The 21,022-nt window shown below is 42.8% G+C and overlaps 1 protein-coding gene across 6 annotated transcripts in view; it reads left to right on the top strand.

Moving 5' to 3' along the window:
• LOC121292435 (serine/threonine-protein phosphatase 2A 56 kDa regulatory subunit epsilon isoform) overlaps window positions 1-21,022 on the top strand; it is a 96,117-nt gene that overhangs the window by 44,352 nt on the left and 30,743 nt on the right. For 5 of the 6 annotated variants that reach the window (XM_041214342.1, XM_041214339.1, XM_041214341.1 and 2 more), the window contains one exon: window positions 16,157-16,353. In XM_041214342.1, coding sequence (XP_041070276.1) covers window positions 16,157-16,353 — 197 coding nt within the window. Of the gene's footprint in view, window positions 1-608; window positions 696-16,156; window positions 16,354-21,022 lie in introns of all 6 variants that reach the window. The other variant, XM_041214343.1, reaches the window with a different exon arrangement.

Raw genomic sequence — 21,022 nt, 5'->3', positions numbered from 1 at the left:
GGGTGAACACAGGGGGTGTCGCAAAAACCCAACTTGTTCAAATAATATCCTTTAGGGAAGGAGATCTGGCTACCTTGCCTTCGTAGCAATATAGTTGACACTTATCTGCCCTTGCAGTTGCCCAGCAAACCACTCAGTTTAAGGACGATTAGGGAGGGCAATAAATGCTGGCTTTGCCAGTGATGTCCACGTCCCATGAATTAATGAATTTGAAAAAAGCAAGGGGCAAGTCTTCAGTTCATGACAAGAAAAGGGGGAGTGGCTGCACTGGAAATACCCTGAACAGTTTGCTTCCCGACAGTGAAGTGCCCTGCTGGAGCTGGCATTGGAAGGTGCAAAGGCTCCAGTGTAAAATAGTAAGTGGGCAATTTAAATTGCAGTTGGCGGGCGCGCTCTCTCTGATGCTGACTGGAAAATCTGGGCCAAAATATCGGAAATATACAGCCAGTTGGTTAGATTGTGAAAGAAATAGATTAGCAATATGGATACTGATTGAAATGCTGTACATTAGCAATATTTTGTTTTAGCTTTCTTAAATGTAGTTTTTGTGCTTTCATTTTCTGTTCATTTTGAACAAGTACAACTTTCTGCATTCTATTTTTGTACAGCTTGGGTGACAATATGCTGCTGTGTAGCCTGAAATTGGTGAAGAGAACATTGGCTACTGGCAGGGAGACATCACTTCAGTAGTTTGGGTTAGCATTTCCTTGGTTTTCCATTTGCCCTTTTAATTTAAAAAAAAAACCTGGATCAGATTTGAGTAAAGCTGAATGGAGTGATGATGAGTATCAACGATTGTGTAAAAGTACATGGCTAGATTCTGCCTATTTCAGAACAGGTTCCTTTGGTTTTGAGGAAGTAAGTAAATCAATGCTCATATTTTTAATCAACAGTCAATCACTATTTTGCATTTAGTCTTTCCATAAGTTTAAATAAACTGCAGTTATATTTTTTTTCAAATCCATTAAGCCAACAAAGGAGATGAAAGTTTGCACAATTAACCCTCAACTGTCTCTTCCTACCAGTTGTTGATCATGGGTAAACTGTTTAATTATGCTGTAGAAATGAATCTATGTGGCCATTGGTGACCTGCTGTGCTAATGACAGGTTGCAATCAGAGATTTCCACAATTAAGTATATTTGGGTACATTCCTGTTGTGGTACATAAGTCACTTCCACTTTGTTGTGCACAGATAATCCATTTTCAATTTTATAAATGCTTAATCTTTTTTTCCCTCAATTTTGCTAGCAAGTTGCTTCATTAAATTTTTGAAGAGGTTATGATTTTAAATATGGAAAATATCTACATGTGTTGTAAATGATTATAATTTATATTATTGGTAAATGACAATTATAGAAATACAACAATGTTTTTTAAAAATTCATTCATGGGATGTGGGCTTTGCTGGCTGGGCCAGCATTTATTGCCCATTCCTAGTTCCCCTCGAGAAGGTGGTGGTGAGCTGCCTTCTTGAACTGCTGCAGTCCATGTGGAGTAAGTGCACCTTCAGTGCTGTTAGAAGGGAGTTCCAGGATTTTGACTTGGATTTTGAAGGAACGGCAATATATTTCAAAGTCAGGATAGTGAGTGACTTGGAGGAGAACTTTCAGGTGGTGGTGTACCCATCTATCTGTTGCTCTTGTCCTTCTAGATGGTAGTGGTTGTGGGTTTGGAAGGTGCTGTCGAAGGAACCTTGGTGAGTTCCTGCAGTGCATCTAGTAGATGGTACAGGCTGCTGCTACTGTGCATGGATGGTGGGAGTCAATGTGGTGCCAATCAAGTGGGCTGCTTTCCCCTGGATGGTGTCAAGCTTCTTATGGGAGCTGCACTCATCTAGCCAAGAGGGGATTATTCCATCACACTTCTGACTTGTGCCTTGTAGATGGTGGACTGGCTTTGGGGAGTCAGGAGGTGAGCTACTTGTCTCATGATTCCTAGCCTTTGATCTGCTCTTGTAGCCACAGTATAGTCCAGTTCAGTTTCTGGTCAGTAGTAACCTCCAGGGTGTTGATAATGGTGGATTCAGTGATGGTAATGCCATTGAACATCAAGGGCGATGGTTGGAAATCTTTCTTGTTGGAGATGGTCATTGCCTGACACTTGTGTGGCAGGAATGTTACTTGCCACTTGTCAGCCCAAGCCTATATATTGTCCAGGTCTTGATGCCTTTGGACATGGACTGCTTCAGTATCTGAGGGTCATTGATGAAGCAGCTGAAGATGGTTAGGCTGAGGACACTACCCTGAGGAACTCCTGTGGTGGTGCCCTGGAGCTGAGATGACTGACCTCCAACAATCACAACTATCTTCCTTTGTTCTAGGTATGACTCCAACCAGTGGAGAGTTTTCCCACTGGTTCCCATTGACTTTAGTTTTGCTAGGGCTCCTTGATGTCAAATGCGGCCTTGATGTCAAGGGCAGTCACTCTCACCTTACCTCGGGAGTTCAGCTCTTTTGTCCATGTTTGGACCAAGGCTGTAATGAGGTCAGGAGCTGAGTGGCTCTGGTGGAACTCAAACTAGGTGTCAGTGAGCGGGCATCACTAAGCAAGTGCCACTTGATGGCACTGTTGATGAACCTTACATTACTTTACTGATGATGGAGAGTAGACTGATTGGGCGGTAATTGGCCAGCTTGGATTTGTCCTGCTTTTTGTGTACAGGACATACCTGGGCAAGGTAAATACCAGTGTTGTAGCTGTACTGGAACAGCATGGCTTGGGGCACAGTAAGTTCAGGAGCACAAGTCCTCTGTACTATTGCCAGAATATTGTCAGGGCCCATAGCCTTTGCAGTGTCCAGTGCCTTCAGCCAATTCAATTCACTCCATGTGACGGCTGAAGACTGGCATAGGTGATGCTGGGGACCACTGGAGGAGGCCAAGATAGATCATCCACTCGGCACTTCTGGCTGAAGATTGTAGCAAGTACTTCAGCCTTATCTTTTGTACTGATGTGCTGGGCTGCCCTATCGTTGAGGATGGGGATATTTGTGGAGCCGCCTCCAGTGAGTTGTTTAATTGCCCACAACCATTCATGATTGGATGTGGCAGGACTGCAGAGCTTAGATCTGATCCGTTGGTTGTGGAATCGCTTAGCATTGTCTATCACTTGCTACTTATATTGTTTGGCACGCAAGTAGTCCTGTGTTACAGCTTCACCAGGTTGCCATTTTTAGATAAGTCTGGTGCTGCTTCTGGCAAGCCCTTCTGCACTTTTCATTGAACCAGGGTTGATCCCCTGGCTTGATGGTAATAGTAGAGTGGGGGATATGCTGGGCCATGAGGTTACAGATTGTGTTCGAGTACAGTTCTGCTGCTGCTGCTCATGGCCCACATTGCCTCATGGATTGCTAGATCTGCTCGAAATCGATCCTATTTAGCATGGTGGTCGTGCCGTGGAACACGATGGAGGACATCCTCAATGGCAGGACTTTGTCTCCACAATGACTGTGCGGTGGTCACTCCTACCGATACTGTCAAGGACAGATGCATCTGCAGCAGGCAGGTTGGTGAGAATGTAGCCAAGTATGTTTTTTCCTCTTGTTGTTTCCCTCACCACCTACCGCAGACCCAATCTAGCAGCTATGTCCTTTAGAACTTGGCCAGCTCGGTCAGTAGTGCTGCTGGATATTGAGGCCCCCCACCCAGAGTACGTTCTGTGCCCTTGCCACCCTCAGTGCTTCCTCCAAGTGATGTTCAACATGGAGGAGCATTGATTCATTAGCTGAGGGAGGGTGGTATGTGATAATCAGCAGGAGGTTTCTTTGCCCATGTTTGACCTGATGCCATGAAACATCATGGGGTCCGGAGTCAATATTGAGGGAAATTCCCTCCCGACTGTATGCCACTATGCCACCATCTCTGCTGGCTCTGTCCTGCTGGTAGGCCAGGACATACCCAGGGTTGGTGATAGTGGTGTCTGGGGCATTATCCGTAAGGTATGATTCCGTGAGGATGAATGTGTTGGGCTGTTGCTTGATTGGCCTATGAGACAGCTCTCCCACTTTTGGCAGTAGCCCCCAGATGTTAGTAAGGAGGACTTGCAGGGTCGACAGGACTGAGATTGCTGTTGTCGTTTCCGGTGCCTAGGTCAATGCTGGGTGGTCCATCCAGTTTCATTCCTTTTTTGTGACTTTGTAGCAGTTTGTTACAACTGAGTGGCTTGCTAGGCCATTTCAGAGGGCATTTAAGAGTCAACCGCATTGCTGGTCCCCATGTAGGCCAGACCAGGTAAGGACGACAGATTTCCTTCCCTAGAACCAGATGGGTTTTTACAACAATCTACAATGGTCGTCATTAGACTTTTAATTTAAATTCCACCATCTGCCGTGGCAGGATTCGAATCCAGGTCCCTATGGCATTACCCTGGGATTCTGGATTATAAGTCCAGTGATAATACCACTACACCATCGCTTCTGCTAAAGTAAGTGAAATGTCATATGCAGATTCATTGGAGCTCAGATGCATTTGTTAATACTACTGTATAATAGTGAAAATTCAGCCTGTTGGCATGTTCATGTATAGATTTGAATTGATTTTAATATATGAACTGCTTCAAAAATGTATAGCTTTAAGTATGTCTCTGATTCTACACCCTGAAAAAATGTTTGAACTTGGGCTTGAATTCCAATAAAAATCTGGTTTACTTCTAGATACGTGATTTGTTTGGTTATCCTTCACCCAGAAGGCCAGCCTGTAGGGTAGAAAGCTACATTGACGGTCATAATTACCGGGAGAGAGAAGTCCCTTGTAGATAAGCTGAACAGCTACAGTTATCAGCTGTTAATCTGTTAATCTTATGTAATGAAGCATTGCTGCACAGTGCTACATAATTACTTGTTTGATGGCAGCTTTTACTTTGACTTTGTGCACTGAAATCTGTAAAAGTTAGTTCATTAATTTGCTTCCTGTTTGAATTTTATCTTGCATTCAAAGCAGGACAAATTATGGCTCATTCGTAATGTTAAAGTTGCATATTAGAATTTCAGGTAAATAAGCATAAATTGGATGGTTGATTGGCTGAGTTGCTTATAGGAATTGAATTACACTACAAAAATTTCTGAAGAAATGTTAATTTATCTTCCCCCTCCAATTTCCTCCCCAGTTTCTCCTTTCCCTCTCCTGAACGTGCCCTTGCTAAAGCCCAGATGTGATATTAACTCTCCAGTACCTTCAGCTGTGAATCTTGATTGTTTGTCATGGCAGGCCATTTGAGTTTTGTTCGGTCGTTACATACCATCCTTGCCCATGCATTTCCAGCAGGAACCACAGTCATCAGTAGGACCACATTTTCTCTCCATTCATTAACTTGGGAATACTGTAGCTACTTAGAGTGCAATACTACCTACAAGGCTGGGGTCAATTAACAATGCACAGCATGGATCAATCTTAAGACTTTGCTGGGATACACAATTTAATAATCACTGGGCAAACACCATTATCTATAGAAGGAAAGTTTTATCTAAGAGGAATTTTCTCTCTCTGTCCCCAAGTGGTAACAGTTCTCGAGGGGCCATCAACTCTCTGGTACTGATGCAGAGGAACAGGATTCGGCCAGTCAGGTCCTCAACTATTCTGCCTTTCTGTTAGTTCACGGCTAATGTGTACATTGACTCCATTTATCTGCCTGTGCGCCATGCCCCTTGATATCCTTACTGAACAAACATCTTAACCTTGAACATGTCAATTATTCACAATCTTCTGGAAGAGAGTTCTACCTTTCTACTACCCTTTATGTGAATTCCTTTAATTCACTCCTGAATAACCTAGCTCAAATTTTATCCGCTTCGTTTTGGATTGCCCCACTAGAGTAAATAATTTCTCTATCTATCCTATCAAATTGCCTTAGCGTTTTAAACATTTAATTCAAACATCTCTTAAGCTTCAAAACTCAAGGGAATACAAACCAACTTTATTGCATAGCATCTTCTCACCATTCAACCATATAACTCCTAATATTATTCCTGTGAATCTGTGTTGTAACCCCTCCAAGGACAGTGTGCTATTTCTGAGGATCTGTGCCCAAAACTGAGTTGTACTCCAGATGTATCTGACCAAGGCCCTGCACAAGTGAAGCATCACTTTTGTGTTTTAAACCCCTTGACATAAGGCCAACATACCATTAACCTTTTTGATTACTTTTTGTACCTGTGCATCAGCATTTAGTGATATGTGTTCACTGACATTCAGATCCCATTGCTTTTCCACAGCTTCTAGTCACTTCCATTAGTACTCCAATTTGCCTTTCTTGGACCTGAAGTAGATGACTCCCCCACAATGAATTCCATCTGCTGTAGTTTTTCCCATTCACTGTCTACCTATATCAAATGGTAATTCTTCATGTGCGCAATGAGCAGATTTTACAGAAATCAGAAATACAGCCTTGACGCTGTTTTCTAGCTATCTATATTGCTGTATCCTATTCATCACAATTAATGAAAAATATATATGATCCCCTTAATACTCCCCAGATTAAACATCCAGCTACTTACTCTGGCTAACAAGGAAACGTTGGTTATTTTACCTCAAAAGCTATTAAAACAGCTATTTAAAGAACCCATAGTGTGATGGCAACAAGCATTTACTGATTTGCAAACACCAGGGAATTATGTTGTAGTGCTATTGAATGTAATTAAAGATTCAGAAATGTTATTGAAACCTGTGTACAATGCATCCACGGGAATTGTAAATGAATGTTGCCATTGGTTGCACCTTATGTGATATATGTGAAAGGAATGGTTTTCAATATTAATTATGTATCCATGGAGATTTATTGATCTTTTCATCAAGCACACAAGTAGAATAATACCTAAGCTTTCAAGCAGCAGCTAATTGTGGTGAGTTATCATACATGTTCAGTAGCAATGGGACTTGCATGGTATTTTATATTTCAATGAATGTAGTCTACTTTGCTACATGTTTTGGAATAATAAGCATTAGCGTTCAAACTACTCTACAAATATTACAGATTGGGGCTCTGCTATCCAAATCCTCTTGTCCAACCATGCTGATCATGCTTCTAAAATGCCTGCCTGCACATTATGGCCAGAAACTTTGACTAAAATGGGTAATAAATTACAAGAAGTGCTGTTTATAATGAGCTGGAATTGTGCAACCCACCATGTTGGTGTAGGCATCCAATCAAGGGCGATGTGTGAAACAGGCATGAAGCCTTAGTTTTGTTGCAGTACAGTATGCTATGGACCTAACATCAGTTTGAAGCCCCTACACAATACTGGGTTATTCTGAATGCAACCAGTGCTGGGGTGGATGTGCCAGGTGTCATAGGCCATCCTTTGCGAAACTGTTGAAGGCTGCAACCAACAAGGTCAATGTTTCAAATATGCCTGCTTGAATGTGGAGCTGGGAGGAGCAAGAGTACTTCTTCTGACTCCATGTTAAACCACATGACCTGCCAAACTGGATTTAATTGTGAAAAACAAATGATTTTAAATAAGATATAAATCTTTTATAACAGTGGTTAAGTTTATGGCAAGATGCCTATTATAAGTTAAAAACAGGAAATGTTGGTAAAACGCAGGTTTGGCAGCATCTGTGGAGAGAGAAACAGGTTAATGCTTCGAGCCCATATGACTCTTCAGAGCTTTAAAAAAAAGCCCTTCAGTGTTTTTCGCTCTGAAGAAGAGTCATATGGACTTGAAACGTTAACTCTGTTTCTCACTCCACAGATGCTGCCAGACCTGCTGAGTTTTACCGGCATTTTCTGTTATTTCAAATTCCCAGCATCCACAGTATTTTGCTTTTATCTTCATGTCCATTTTAAGACTTTCTATCAAAGCTAGGTATAGGGTCGAAGTTATAGTATAAGTCACCACTTAGTTTGAAAAGAGCAAATATGAAGATTAATAATAAGTAGGTGCCACCAAGCTTTGCTTTTAAAAGCAACAGTAAAATATGGACTCCATTGTTCATCCAATTGTATTTGTAGATAGTATTTTGAGCCATTGAACATTAGCGGCATGAAATAAATTTAAATTAGGGAGGCGGTGTTGTAGTGGTAATATCACTGGACTGGTAATCTAGAGACCCAGGCTAATGCTCTGGGGACATGGGTTCAAATCCAACTACGGCAGCTGATGGAATTTCAACTCAATTAATAAAATCTGGAATTCAACTAGTCTCAGTAACGGTGACCAAGAAACCATTGATGATTTGCCGTAAAAACCCACCTGGTTCACTAATGTCCTTTAGGAAAGGAAATCTGCCATCCTTACCTGGTCTGGCTTATATGTGACTCCAGACCCACAGCAATGGGGTTGACTCTTAACTGCTCTCTGAAATTGCATAGGAGCCCCTGAGTTGCAACAAAATGCTACGGAAAAATCGATAAGGAATGAAACCAGATGGACCACCTAGCATTGACCTTGACACCAGAAATGACAATGGTACACCCAGATCTGTTGGCTCTGCAAAGTCCTCCTTACTAACATCCGTGGGGTTGTGCCAAAATTGTCTCACAGACTAGTCAAGCAACAACCTGACATAGCCTTATTCACGGAATCATACCTTACAGACCATATCCCATACACCACTGTCGTCATCCCTGAGTATGTCTGAGGACAGACCCACCAAAGATTATGGCACAGTGGGATACAGTCAGGAGGGAGTTTCCCTGGGAGTCCTCAGCATGGACTTCAGATCCCATGAAATCTCATGGCATCAGTTCAAACATGGGCAAGGAATCCTGCAGCTGATTACCACTTCTCCATTCTGTCCATCACAGTAGCCTGGTAGCGCCACTACTGACCGAGCTGGCTAAGTCCTAAAGGATGTAGTCGCTAGACTAGGTCTACGGCAGGTGGAGAGGTGGCTGGCAAGAGGGAAAAACCGACTTGACCTCATCCTCTGCAATCTGCCTGTTGCAGCTGCATCTGTCCGTGACTGTATTGGTAGGAGTGACCACTGGACGGTCCTTGTCGAGACAAAGTCCTGTCTTCACATTGAGAACACTGTCCATTGTGTTGTGTCGCATTGCCTCCTTAACTAAGTGGGATAGATTACAAATGGATCCAGGAACTCAAAACTGAGTATCTATGAGGCGCTGTGGGCCATCAGCAGGAGCAGAATTGTATTCAACCACAATCTGTAACCTCATGGCCTGGCATATCCTCCACTCTATTATTACTCTCAAGCCTGGGGACCAACCCTGGTTTAACGAAGAGTGCAGGAGGGCATGCCAGGTGCAGCATCAGGCATTACCTGAAAATGAGGTGTCAACCTGGAGAAGCTACAATACAAGACTACTTGCATGCCAAACAGTGTAAGCAGCATGCAATAGACAAGGCTAAACGATCCCACAACGAACGAATCAGATTGAAGCTTTGCTGTCCTGCCACATCCAGTCATGAATGGTGGGGCACAATTAACTGAAAGAGGAGGCTCCAAAAATTAATGCAGAAGTCAAGGCTGAAGCATTTGCTACCATCTTCAGCCAGAAGTGCTGAGTAGATGATCCATCTCATCGCCCTCCTGAGGTCCCCAGTATCACAGATGCCAATCTTCGGCCAATTTGATTCATTCCATGTGATGTCAGGAAAAGGCCAAAGGCACTGGATATTGTAAAGACTATGGGCCCTGACAATATTCCTGCAACAGCACTGAAGATTGTGCTCCAGATCTAACCATGCCTATAGCCACACTGTTCCAGTATAGCTACAACACTAGGCATCTACCTGGCAATGTGGAAAATTGCCCAGGTGTGTCCTGTCCACAAAAAGCAGGACAAATCCAGCCTGGCTAATTACCACCCCATGAGTCAAGGCTTGATCAGCAGTGATGGAAGGTGTCGGTGACGGGGCTGCCAATTGGCACTTATTCTGCTATAATCTGCTCACTGATGCTCTGCTTTGGTTTTGTCATGGCCACTTGGCTCCTGACCTCATTACAGCTTTTGCCCAAGCATGTACAATGGAGCTGAACTCCCAGAGGTGAGGTGAGAGTGACTGCTCTTGACATCAAGGCAGCATTGATTGAGTGCGGCATCAAGGAGCCCTAGCAAAACTGAAATCCGTGGAATAAGGGGGAAAACTACCTAGCTAGAAATATAAAAACAGAGTTTCTGTAGTTATTTAAAAAAGAAAAGGGTTAACAAAGTGAGCGTTGGCCTTATAGAAGGTGAGTCTGGGGAATTAATAATGGAAAATGAGATGGCAGATGAATTGAACAGGTATTTTGCATTGGTCTTCACTGTAGAGGATACAAGTGACATCACAGAAATAGCTCTAAATCAGGAATTGGAATGGAGGGAGAAACTCAGGAAAATTACAATCACCAGGGAAGTGCTACTGAGCAAAATTGCTGGAACTGCAGGCTGACAAGTCCCTAGGGCCTTAAAAGAAGTGATAGATGATGTCTGGCGCACTGACCTCTACCTCGCGGAGGCTGAGTGTCAACTCGCAGACACTTCCTCCTAACTCTCCCTGGACCATGACCCCACCACTGAACATCAAGCCATTGTTTCCAGGACTATCACTGACCTCATCTCCTCTGGAGATCTTCCTCCCACAGCTTCCAACCTGATAGTTGCCCAACCTCGGACGGCCCACTTCTACCTCCTACCCAAAATCCACAAACAGAACTGTCCCGGCAGACCGATTGTGTCAGCCTGTTCCTGCCCCATGGAACTCATTTCTCGTTATCTCGACTCCCTTCTCTCTCCCCTTGTCCAGTCCCTTCCCACCTACATCTATGATTCCTCTGACACCTTACGTCACATCAACAATTTCCAGTTCCCTGGCCCCAACTGCTTCCTCTTCACCATGGAAGTCCAATCCCTCTACACCTCCATCCCCCACCAGGATGGTCTGAGGGCCCTTAGCTTCTTCCTCGAACAGAGGCCTGAACCCCATCCCCATCCACCACCACTCTCCTCCGTCTGGCTGAACTTGTTCTCACACTGAACAATTTCTCCTTTAGCTCCTCTCACTTCCTCCAAATAAAAGGTGTGGCTATGGGTACCTGCATGGGCCCCAGCTATGCCTGTCTCTTTATGGGGTATGTGGAACATTCCTTGTTCCAGTCCTACTCTGGCCCCCTCCCGCAACTCTTTCTCCGGTACATCGATGATTACTTCGGTGCTGCTTCATGCGCTCATCGGGACCTGGAAAAATTTATTAATTTTGCTTCCAATCTCCACCCCTTCATCATTTTCACATGGTCCATCTCTGACACTTCCCTTCTCTTCCTTGACCTCTCTGTCTCAATTTCTGGTAATAGACTGTCCACCAATATCCAATACAAGCTTACCGACTCCCACAGCTACCTTGACTACAGCTCCTCACACCCCACTTCCTGTAAGGACTCCATCCCATTCTCTCAGTTCCTTCGCCTCCGTCACATCTGTTCTGATGATGCTACCTTCAAAAATAGTTCCTCTGACATGTCCTCCTCCTTCCTTAACCGAGGTTTTCCACCCACGGTCGTTGACAGGGCCCTCAACCGTGTCCGGCCCATCTCCCCCGCATCCGCCTTCACTCCTCTCCCTCCCAGAAACATGATAGGGTCCCCCTTGTCCTCACCCCACCAGCCTCTGCATTCAAAGGATCATCCTCCGCCATTTCCGCCAACTCCAGCATGATGCCACCACCAAACACATCTTCCCTTCACCTCCTCCCCCGGCGGCATTCCATAGGGATTGTTCCCTCCGGGACACCCTGGTCCATCCCTCCATCACCCCCTACTCCTCAACCCCCACCTATGGCACCTCCACATGCCCACGCAAAAGATGCAACACCTGCCCCTTCACTTCCTCTCTCCTCACCGTCCAAGGGTCCAAATACTCCTTTCAAATGAAGCAGCATTTCACTTGCATTTCCCCTAACTTAGTCTACTGCATTCGTTGCTCCCAATGCGGTCTCCTCTACATTGGAGAGACCAAACGTAAACTGGGCGACTGCTTTGCAGAACACCTACGGTCTGTCCGCAAGAAAGAGTCAAACCTCTCTGTCGCTTGCCATTTTAACACTCCACCCTGCCCTCTTGCCCACATGTCTGTCCTCGGCTTGCTGCATTGTTCCAGTGAAGCCCAATGCAAACTGGAGGAACAGCACCTCATCTTCTGACTAGGCAGTTTACAGCTTTCCGGACTGAATATTGAGTTCAACAACTTTAGATCTTGAACTCCCTCCTCCATCCCCACCCCCTTTCCGTTTCTTCCCCCTTCCTTTTGTTTTTCCAATAATTTTTATAGATTTTTCTTTTCCCACCTATTTCCATTATTTTTAAATCTTGTATGCTCTGCCAGTCTTTCCACCCCACCCCCACTAGAGCTGTACCTTGAGTGCCCAGCCATCCATTCTTAATTAGCACATTCGTTTAGATAATATCACCACCTTCAACACCTCTTTGTTCTTCTGTCTTTGACATCTTTTGATTATCTGCTCCTATCACTGCTTGCTTGTCCCTACAACCACACCCCCCCCCCCACTTTAAACCAGCTTATATTTCACCCCTCTCCTAATATTCACTCAGTTCTGTTGAAGGGTCATGAGGACTCGAAACGTCAACTCTTCTTCTCTACTGACGCTGCCAGACCTGCTGAGTTTTTCCAGGTAATTCTGTTTTTGTGATAGATGATGTGTTGGTTTTCATTTTCCAAAATTCCCTAGATTTGAGGAAGGTTCCATTAGATTGGAAAAAAATGGATGTAACTCCTTTATTCAAAAAGAGGGGGAGACAGAAAACAGGAAACTACAGGCCAGTTAGCTTACCATCTATCATAAGGAAAATGTTAGAAGATATTATTAAAGACGTTATAGATAAATTCAAGGTGATCAGGCATAGTCAACATGGTTTTGTGAGAAGGAAACCATGTTTAACCAATTTATTGGAGTTCTTTGAAGAAGTAATGTGCTGTGGATATAGGGAAACCAGTGGATATACTGTACTTGGATTTCCAGAAGGCATTTGATAAGGTGCCTCATCAAAGGTTATTGGGAAAATAGAAACTCATTGTGTAGGGGATAACTTATTGACATGGATAGAAAATTGGCTAGCTAACACGAAACAGAGTAGGCATAAATGGGGCATTTTCTGGTTGGTAAAATGTAACTTGTGGTGTGCCACAGGGTCACTGCTGGGGCCTCAAATTTTAATAATTTACATTAATGACTTGAATGAAGGGACCAAAGGTATGATTGCTAAATTTGCTGGTGATACAAAGATAAGTAGGAAAGTAAATTGTGAAGAGGGCATAGGCTATAAAGGGATATAGATAGGTTAAGTACATGGGCAAAGATCTGGCAAATGGAATATAATGTGGGTAAATATGAACTTGTCCATTTTGGCTGGAAGAATGAAAAAGCATATCATCTAAATGATGAGAGATTGCAGTACATTAATCACAGGATTAGTATACGGGTACAGCAAGTAATTAGGAAAGCTAATAGAATGTTATTGTTCATTGTTGGGGGGAATTGAATGCAAAAATAGGGAGGTTATGCTTCAGTTATATAGGGCATTGGTGAGACCACATCTGGACAGCATTGGTCTCCTTATTTAAGGAAGGATGTAAATGCATTGGCAGCAGTTCAGAGAAAGTTTACTAGACTAAAACCCGGAATGAGAGGGTTGTCTTAGAGGAAAGGTTGGTCTGGTTAGGCTCCTCTCCACTGGAGTTTAGAAGGCTCCAGAACTTTAGAAGAAGTTTCGGTGACTTGATTGAAACACGCAATATCCTAAGGGGTCTTGACAGGGCAGATGTGGAGACTATGTTTCTTCTTGTGGGAGAATCTAGAGCCAAGGATCACTGTCTAAAAATAAGAGGTAGTCCATTTAAGACATGAGAATTTTTTCATCTGAGGATTGAGAGTCTTTGGAACTCTATTCTTCAAGAGGTGGTGGAAGAAGAGTCTTTGAATATTTTTAAGCAAAAGGTAGATAGATCCTTGATAAGCAAAGGGGTCAAAGTTATCGGGGGCATGTGGAGTTGAGGTTACAATCAGATCAGCCATGATCTTATTGAATGGTAGAGCAGGCTCGAGGGGCTGAGTAGCTCCTAATTCGTATGTATATAAAACTCTCTCCAGTGGTTGGTGTCATACCTAGCATAAAGGAAGAATTTTGTGGTTGTTGGAGGTCAATCAACTCAGTCCCGGGACATTGCTGCATGAGTTTGTCAGGGTCGTATTGTAACCCTAGCCATCTTTATTTGTTTCATCAATGACTTTCCTCCATCATCGTAAGGTCAGAAGTGGCAATGTTCCTGATGATTGTACAATGTTCAGTACCATTTGCTACTCCTCAGATACTGAAATAGTTTCTGTGTCCATATGCAACAAGACCTAGACAACATTTAGTCTTGGGCTGATAAATGGCAAGAAGCATTCATGCCATACAAGTGCCAGGCAATGACCCTCTCCGAGAAGAGAAAATCTAACCATCTGCCCATGGCATTCAATGGCATTGCCATCGTGGAATCCCCCACTATCAATATCTTGGGCATTATCATTGACCAGAAGCTGAATTGGACCAGCCATATAAATACTGTGGCTACAAGAGCAGATCAAAGGTTGGGAATTCTGCAGCGAGTAACTCATCTTTTGACTCCCCAAAGCCTGCCCACCACCTGCAAGGCACAAATAAGGAGTATGACGGAATATTCCCCCCTTACCTGGATGAGTGCAGCACCAACAGCACTTGAAGCTTGACACAGTGCACAAAGCAGCCACTTTAAAACACCATAAACATTACCTCCCTCTGCCACAAATGCACAGTGGCAGCAGTGTGTACCATCTACAAGATGCACTGCAGCAATTTAATCAAAGCTGCTTCAACAGCACCTTCCAAACCTGTAACCTCTACAACCTCGAAGGACAAGGGCAGCAGATGCATGCCAACAGCGCCAACTGCAAGTTCCCCTCCAAGTTGCACACCATCCTGTCTTGGGACTACATGCCATTCCTTCACTGTCGCTGGGTCAAAATCCTGGAACTCCTTTCCTAACAGCACTGTGGGTGCACCTACACCACAAGGACTGCATCAGTTCAAGAAGGTGGCTCACTACCGCCTCATGGGCAATTGGGAATGGGCAATAAATACCGGTGTCCAGTGACACCCACATACTGTGAAAGAATAAAGAAAGAAAAGTTACATAGCATCACTTCAATACAGTCCTACCTCGATTCATTCAGGCAGGCAGTACTGGGAGCTGCTACCTGTGTGGCCCATCAACATTCTTCAATGATATCAATGGAAAACATGCACAGGTAGTGGCCTGCCTGCCCCTGGAGAATCAACATAAGTCTCTGGTGTTGCTAATGTATGATCTACAAATGCCAACAAGATTTGCAGGGATAAATTTTAGATTATATTGTGGACTGTTTTCCCCAGTTCAACTGGGCAGAGAGATTTGTTAAAATTTCCTGCGCACCACTATTTATTGAAATCAGTGTATTGGGGCTGAATGAGAAAAGGGAGAAACTAGTTCAAGGTAAAGGAGTAAAAGTACAAGCATTGTTTCAGTCTGGTGCAATGCCCATTCTGGGTTGCTTGACGATAACTGCATATTTTCTTTTGACTCAAAGTAATTTATGTTTGGTAAGGCATTTACACTTGAAAGCAGCAGTGTTAATCATGTTTTTACGTTGTCAAGTCTGCCCTCTAATGGCTGAAGTTCAAATAAAATTTATACAAATGCGTTTTTTAGGATCTCATACAGATTTTGTGTATCCCACTAGAAAGCCACTTTTGGACAACATTACCTTAATGTATTAACTGGTGATCCACTATTAATATTTTGAGCAAAGTTTGTAACAGAATGAGTCCACTTTTTGCTAGGGAGGGGGTTTGAAGAGAGAAGGTTAATCTGGAACAGTGGAACAGTATTGCAGTGGTTAAGTACTTTTTAAAGTAAGCTGGCTGTTGGTATACTTGCTGGTCTGTAGAGGTAAGATGCTCAGTATTTCATTGAGCTAAATTGTACATTACTGAAGAACAAGAAATTTAGCCTAGAATTGTTTTTACTGAGTTGCTTCTCTTTTGATTTGTTTGAATGGAATGTTAACTTTTTGCTTGCATTAATACAAGTTATATTTTGAAGTTCAAACTGTATTTATAAATTAAAATACTCTTGCTCCCAACTGGGAAAATTGCTATAATTCACACATTCTAAATTTATTGTTTCTCGCCCCTCTTCCAGACGTTTCCACGACTGAAAAGGCAGCACTCTTCCAGAAGAAATTACAACAGTGTTGCGTTGTATTTGACTTCATGGATTCATTAGGAGATCTTAAAATGAAGGAGTACAAGCGCTCTACTCTTAATGAACTGGTGGACTTTGTCGCAGTAGGTCGAGGAATCTTAACAGAACAGACATACCCTGAAGTAGTTAAAATGGTAAGCTTTGCCCTACAAACCTTAACAAGCTCTCTTTATCTGAGTCCAGCCTTTTCTACATCTTGTCCTCTCCTTGCGTAATCATTGGCAGCCATGACACCACCTATATTGGCCCCACTCTGAAATTCCCTCCCTAATCTCTGACACTAGTCATCCTCAACACCTCTTGACCAAGCTTTTGATTATCCTTCCAGATATCCCTTTTGTCTGTCGTTTTTGTCTTTATTATGTCACTCTGATCCACAGTGGAATGTTTTTCTACATAAAGATTCTGGATGCAGGATGTTCTCTCCCATTTCTGACAATATTTCAAACTCCCAACTAACTACTCTTTGGCCCGCCATACATTACAATATTGCAGCTGTCAGATCTGCTCAATTGCTTTACCACTTCAATATTTGATGCCCTTGTCTACAGTAAATCTCTTGCTCTCTTCCACCTTCACTGTTCCCACTGATATGCACCCCCCCCCCCCACTAAGCCCAAGAGGCACCAACTTGTATGAATATGGTGCTGAAGTGGTTTAGTCACTTGTTGCCTTAGCTGAATCCCATCCCTGTCCCCCACCACCTTTTCACAGAATAGTACAGCACAGAAGAAGGCTGAGCTGCCTTTTTAAGAGTAATCCAGTCAGTCCCATTCCCCACCCTTTCCCTATATCCTTGCAATAATTTTTCTGTCAAAAATTTATCCAATTCATTTTTGAAAGCAACTATGGAATCTGCATCCTTGTCACTATCAGACAGTATATTTCAAATCATGGCCACTCACTGTTTTTTAAAAAAAAGAACCAAAAACTTGTCCTCTGTTTATCAACTGTTCAGCAAGCAGAAACTCTTTTTCTTTATTTACTCTGTCTAAACCCTTCATGATTTTAATCACCCCTATCAGATTTCCTTAGTCTTTTCTGCTCTAAGCAGAGCAATCCCATCTTCCCTAGTTTATCCAAATAATTATAATACCTCGTTGATATTAATAGAGGACATTGATAGATTGAGTGGGCAAAATAGATGTAGGGAAGTGTGCATTCATCCACTGTAACCTTTAATGAACCCCAAGTAAATATCTTTGGCCCCTCGTTTCTCACCTACTTGCTGCCATTGATGACATCACTGGAAGAATTGGCATCAGGTTTCACATGTACAGTATTGGCACCCAACTCAACCTTGTGACCACTTCTCTTGACTCCCTCTACTGCTTGGTTGTTAAATAGCTTGTCAGATATCCAGTCCTGTATGAGCTACAATTTTCTCCAGTTAAACATTGAAAGGAGCAAAGTCATTATCTACAGCTTCTGCCACAAACTTTATTCAGCTACAGATTTCACCCTTTCCTTGTTTAATGTTTCAGGCTGAAACAAACTTACAATCTCAGCATCCTTTTTGATCCTGAGTTGAGTTTCTGACCCCATATTTTGTCCATTGCAAAGACCACCTACTTCCATCTCCATAATATCACCTGACTCCACTGCAGCTCAACATTTCTGCTGTTGAAACTGTCATTTGTTACACCCAGCTTCAACTATTTCATTGCTCTCTTGGCCAGCCACTCATAATTTTGCCATCCATAAATGAGCTCATTGCTCAGCTATCCGTAACCTAGCCTGTACCAAGTTCCCCTCAGCCATTACCTCGTGCTTTCTGATGTACGCCGACGGCTCGATTTTAAATGCCTCATCCTTGTGTTAAGATATCTGTATGATCTTTAAGGCAGCAGGTGGGTAGGAAGAAAATGGGGGGTGTGGAGGCAGTGGGGTTGTTCTACCTTGGGGTACCGCACCCCGATCCACAAACCGCAGCACCTGAACATAGAACCCTCTCTTCCTTCCTGCCCTTTGATTTTTTGTAAAAATCGGACTGCCCATGTCAACCATTTTATGCGTGGGTAGCGTATTATTGGGGCCAATGGCTTGGTAGCGAAACTAATTGACCCTTGATTATCTCTCTTAAAAATAGTGAGTGGGCTGCTGATTTTGGCACCCACACACCCCACCATGTTATGGTGGTGTGTGGGAAGGTGGTGGGATGGGCACCAATTGTATTTTGTGCCCCCCCCCCCCCCCCCCCCCCCCCCCATCCCTCCCGCTGAGAAAATATCCGGCGGGGGCATGTGAGCAGGCAAATCGAATATAATTTGGGCATATGTGAAATTATCCATTTGGTCAGGAATAAAAAAGAAATATATTACTTAAATGATGAGAAACTGCAGAGCCCTCAGATGCAGAGGGATCTAGGTGTCCTAGTGCATGAGTCACAAAAGGTTAATATGCAGGTACATCAGGTAAAGAAGGATAAGAAAGCTATTAGAATGTTATTGTGAGGTGAATTGAATTAAAAAGTAGAGTGGTTATGCTTCAGTTATACTGGGCATTGGTGAGACCACATCTGGAGTACTGTATAGAGTATTGGTCTCCTTATTTAAGGAAGGATGTAAATGCATTGGAAGCAGTTCAGAGAAGGTTTACATGACTAATACCGGAATGGGCCGATTGTCGAATGAGGAAAAGTTGAGCAGGCTAGGCTTGTATCTGTTGGAGTTGAGAAGAGTAAGAGGCAAATTGATTGAAGCATACAAGACCCTGAGGGGTCTTGACAAGGTGGATCTGGAATGGATGTTTCCTCTTAAGTAAGGGTTGTGCATTTAAGACACAGATGAGAAATTTTTTTGAGGATAGTGAGTCTTTGAACTCTTCCTTAAAAGGCAGTGGAAGCCAAGTCATTGAAAATTTTAAAGGCAGAACTAGATAGATTCTTGATAAACAAAGGGGTGAAAGGTTATCAGGGGTGGGCGGGAATTTGGAGTTGAGGTTGCAATCTGAACATGATCTTATTGAATGGCGGAGCAAGCTCAAGGGGCTGAGTGGCCTACTCCTGCTCCTAGCTTGAATGTACATACAATGCAGCCCTAAGTCTTTGATCAAGCTTTTAGCCACTTGTCCTAATGTTTCCTTTGACTTGGTGATAAGTTTTAGCTGGTTTAACTGCCTCTGAAATGCCCCGGGATGTTTTCCAACATTAAAGGTGCTATTTAAGTGTAAGTTGTCTAATCAGCTTATTACTGGGTTGCATAGTAAAGGCAAACTAATGGAATAAAGTAGCTTCTCTTTGTCCTTTTCTTGAAAATGCTACAGTAAGGCTTTGAGTGCCTGCAGTCCTCTGGTAACCTGTCCAAATGGTAGTGATTCATGAATAAGTTGAAACAGTAACAAAGGCAACTGGTTTCCATGGAGGACTTTACAATTGATCTCCTAACCTCATACTTGCATTTCCACTGGAGTTGATTGGATAGCATCAGGAATGAGAATTTTGTTACATTTCCATCTGCCTAGTCTGGAGTCTGAACTGAATCGGCTAATTAAACGTAGGAATTTGAACCTCTGGGTCATGGTTGATATGTGTTGATACCACCCTAAGTGATGCTTTTACATAGAGAAAACGATCAAGGTTTTTTTAAAATGTGATTTATTTGCTTTTAGAATGCTGTTCAAGTCTTGAAGGCTGTACTGAAAGGTTTGCCAATACAAGAATTTATTGTGATGTTGTCAACTGATTTGAGTTAGCATGAGTTTATTTTGTTACTTTATTGAAAACTCAAACTGCACAAATTCAATCAATACTAAATAAAAAGTAGCAATGTGTGGCAGAGTGTAACTGTTCAAAGTACAGAGCTTTCTTAGAATTATACTTCAAACTTTTAAACTGTCAAATGTTCAAGAGTATTGATACTTTTGCTTGTTCAATCTATTTACATTGGGAGATACAGCCCACATACATCTACACCTTCCCCCTACCTGTGGTCCTTTTTACAAAGACTATAGTAAACTTGTTAAAGTGTCACCTGGTGTACTGCTAATGCATGCAAACCTAAGTTAAGCATTGGTAAGTAATTGTAGTAGTGACATCAGCAGAGCCCTTTTATGTCGGTGTATCTTCCATTTAAATTAAGAGCCTAAAAGTTGACTTAACATACCTGATAATACCTTGATCAACAATGTGCATTTTGTTTCCTGTTACAATTTTTACTTCGTCCTCGCTTTTTTGCCCTTTGACATCAAAACCTAATGGGCTGCATGATGTCACTCCATTAATTCCACTTGCACTGGTGAATATTGTTGGACAGTTGCAATATTTTAAAATTATTTATACTTGGGATTTGGGCATCGGTAGAAAGACCAGCATTTATTGCCCATTCCTAGTTGCATTTTGCAAGATGGTGATGAACTAATTTGTTGAACTGCTGCAATCCATCTGATGATGGTGCTTCTGCAATGATGTGGGATTGAGTCCAAGATTTTAATCTAGTGACAATGAAGTAATGGCAATAAATGACCAAATCAGGAAGGTGTGTGACTTGAAACTGATGGTGTTTCCATGCACCCACTGTCCTTGTTTTTCTAAGTGATGGAGGCCATGGGTTTGAGAGTTGTTGCCAAAGAAGTCTTGAGACGTTGGTGCAGTGCATCCAGTAGATAATATCCAAACTGACCTTGCCTTCATCTGGACACCTATTTCTACTCTACTTTTTCCTTTCATGCAAAATTCTCTTTACATTATTTCTATTTCTCTGTTTCCTTCTTTTCACATTTTTCTGTTTCTTGGAAAATATAATGTTGAGCATGAAAACCTCTTTCTGCTGGGGGCAGGGGACAGCAATGTATTTATCTGTATTA

The sequence above is a fragment of the Carcharodon carcharias genome, chromosome 20, assembly GCF_017639515.1.
Source record: "Carcharodon carcharias isolate sCarCar2 chromosome 20, sCarCar2.pri, whole genome shotgun sequence".
Lineage (NCBI taxonomy): Eukaryota > Metazoa > Chordata > Chondrichthyes > Lamniformes > Lamnidae > Carcharodon > Carcharodon carcharias.
This window is presented reverse-complemented; position numbering and strand designations above follow the sequence as displayed.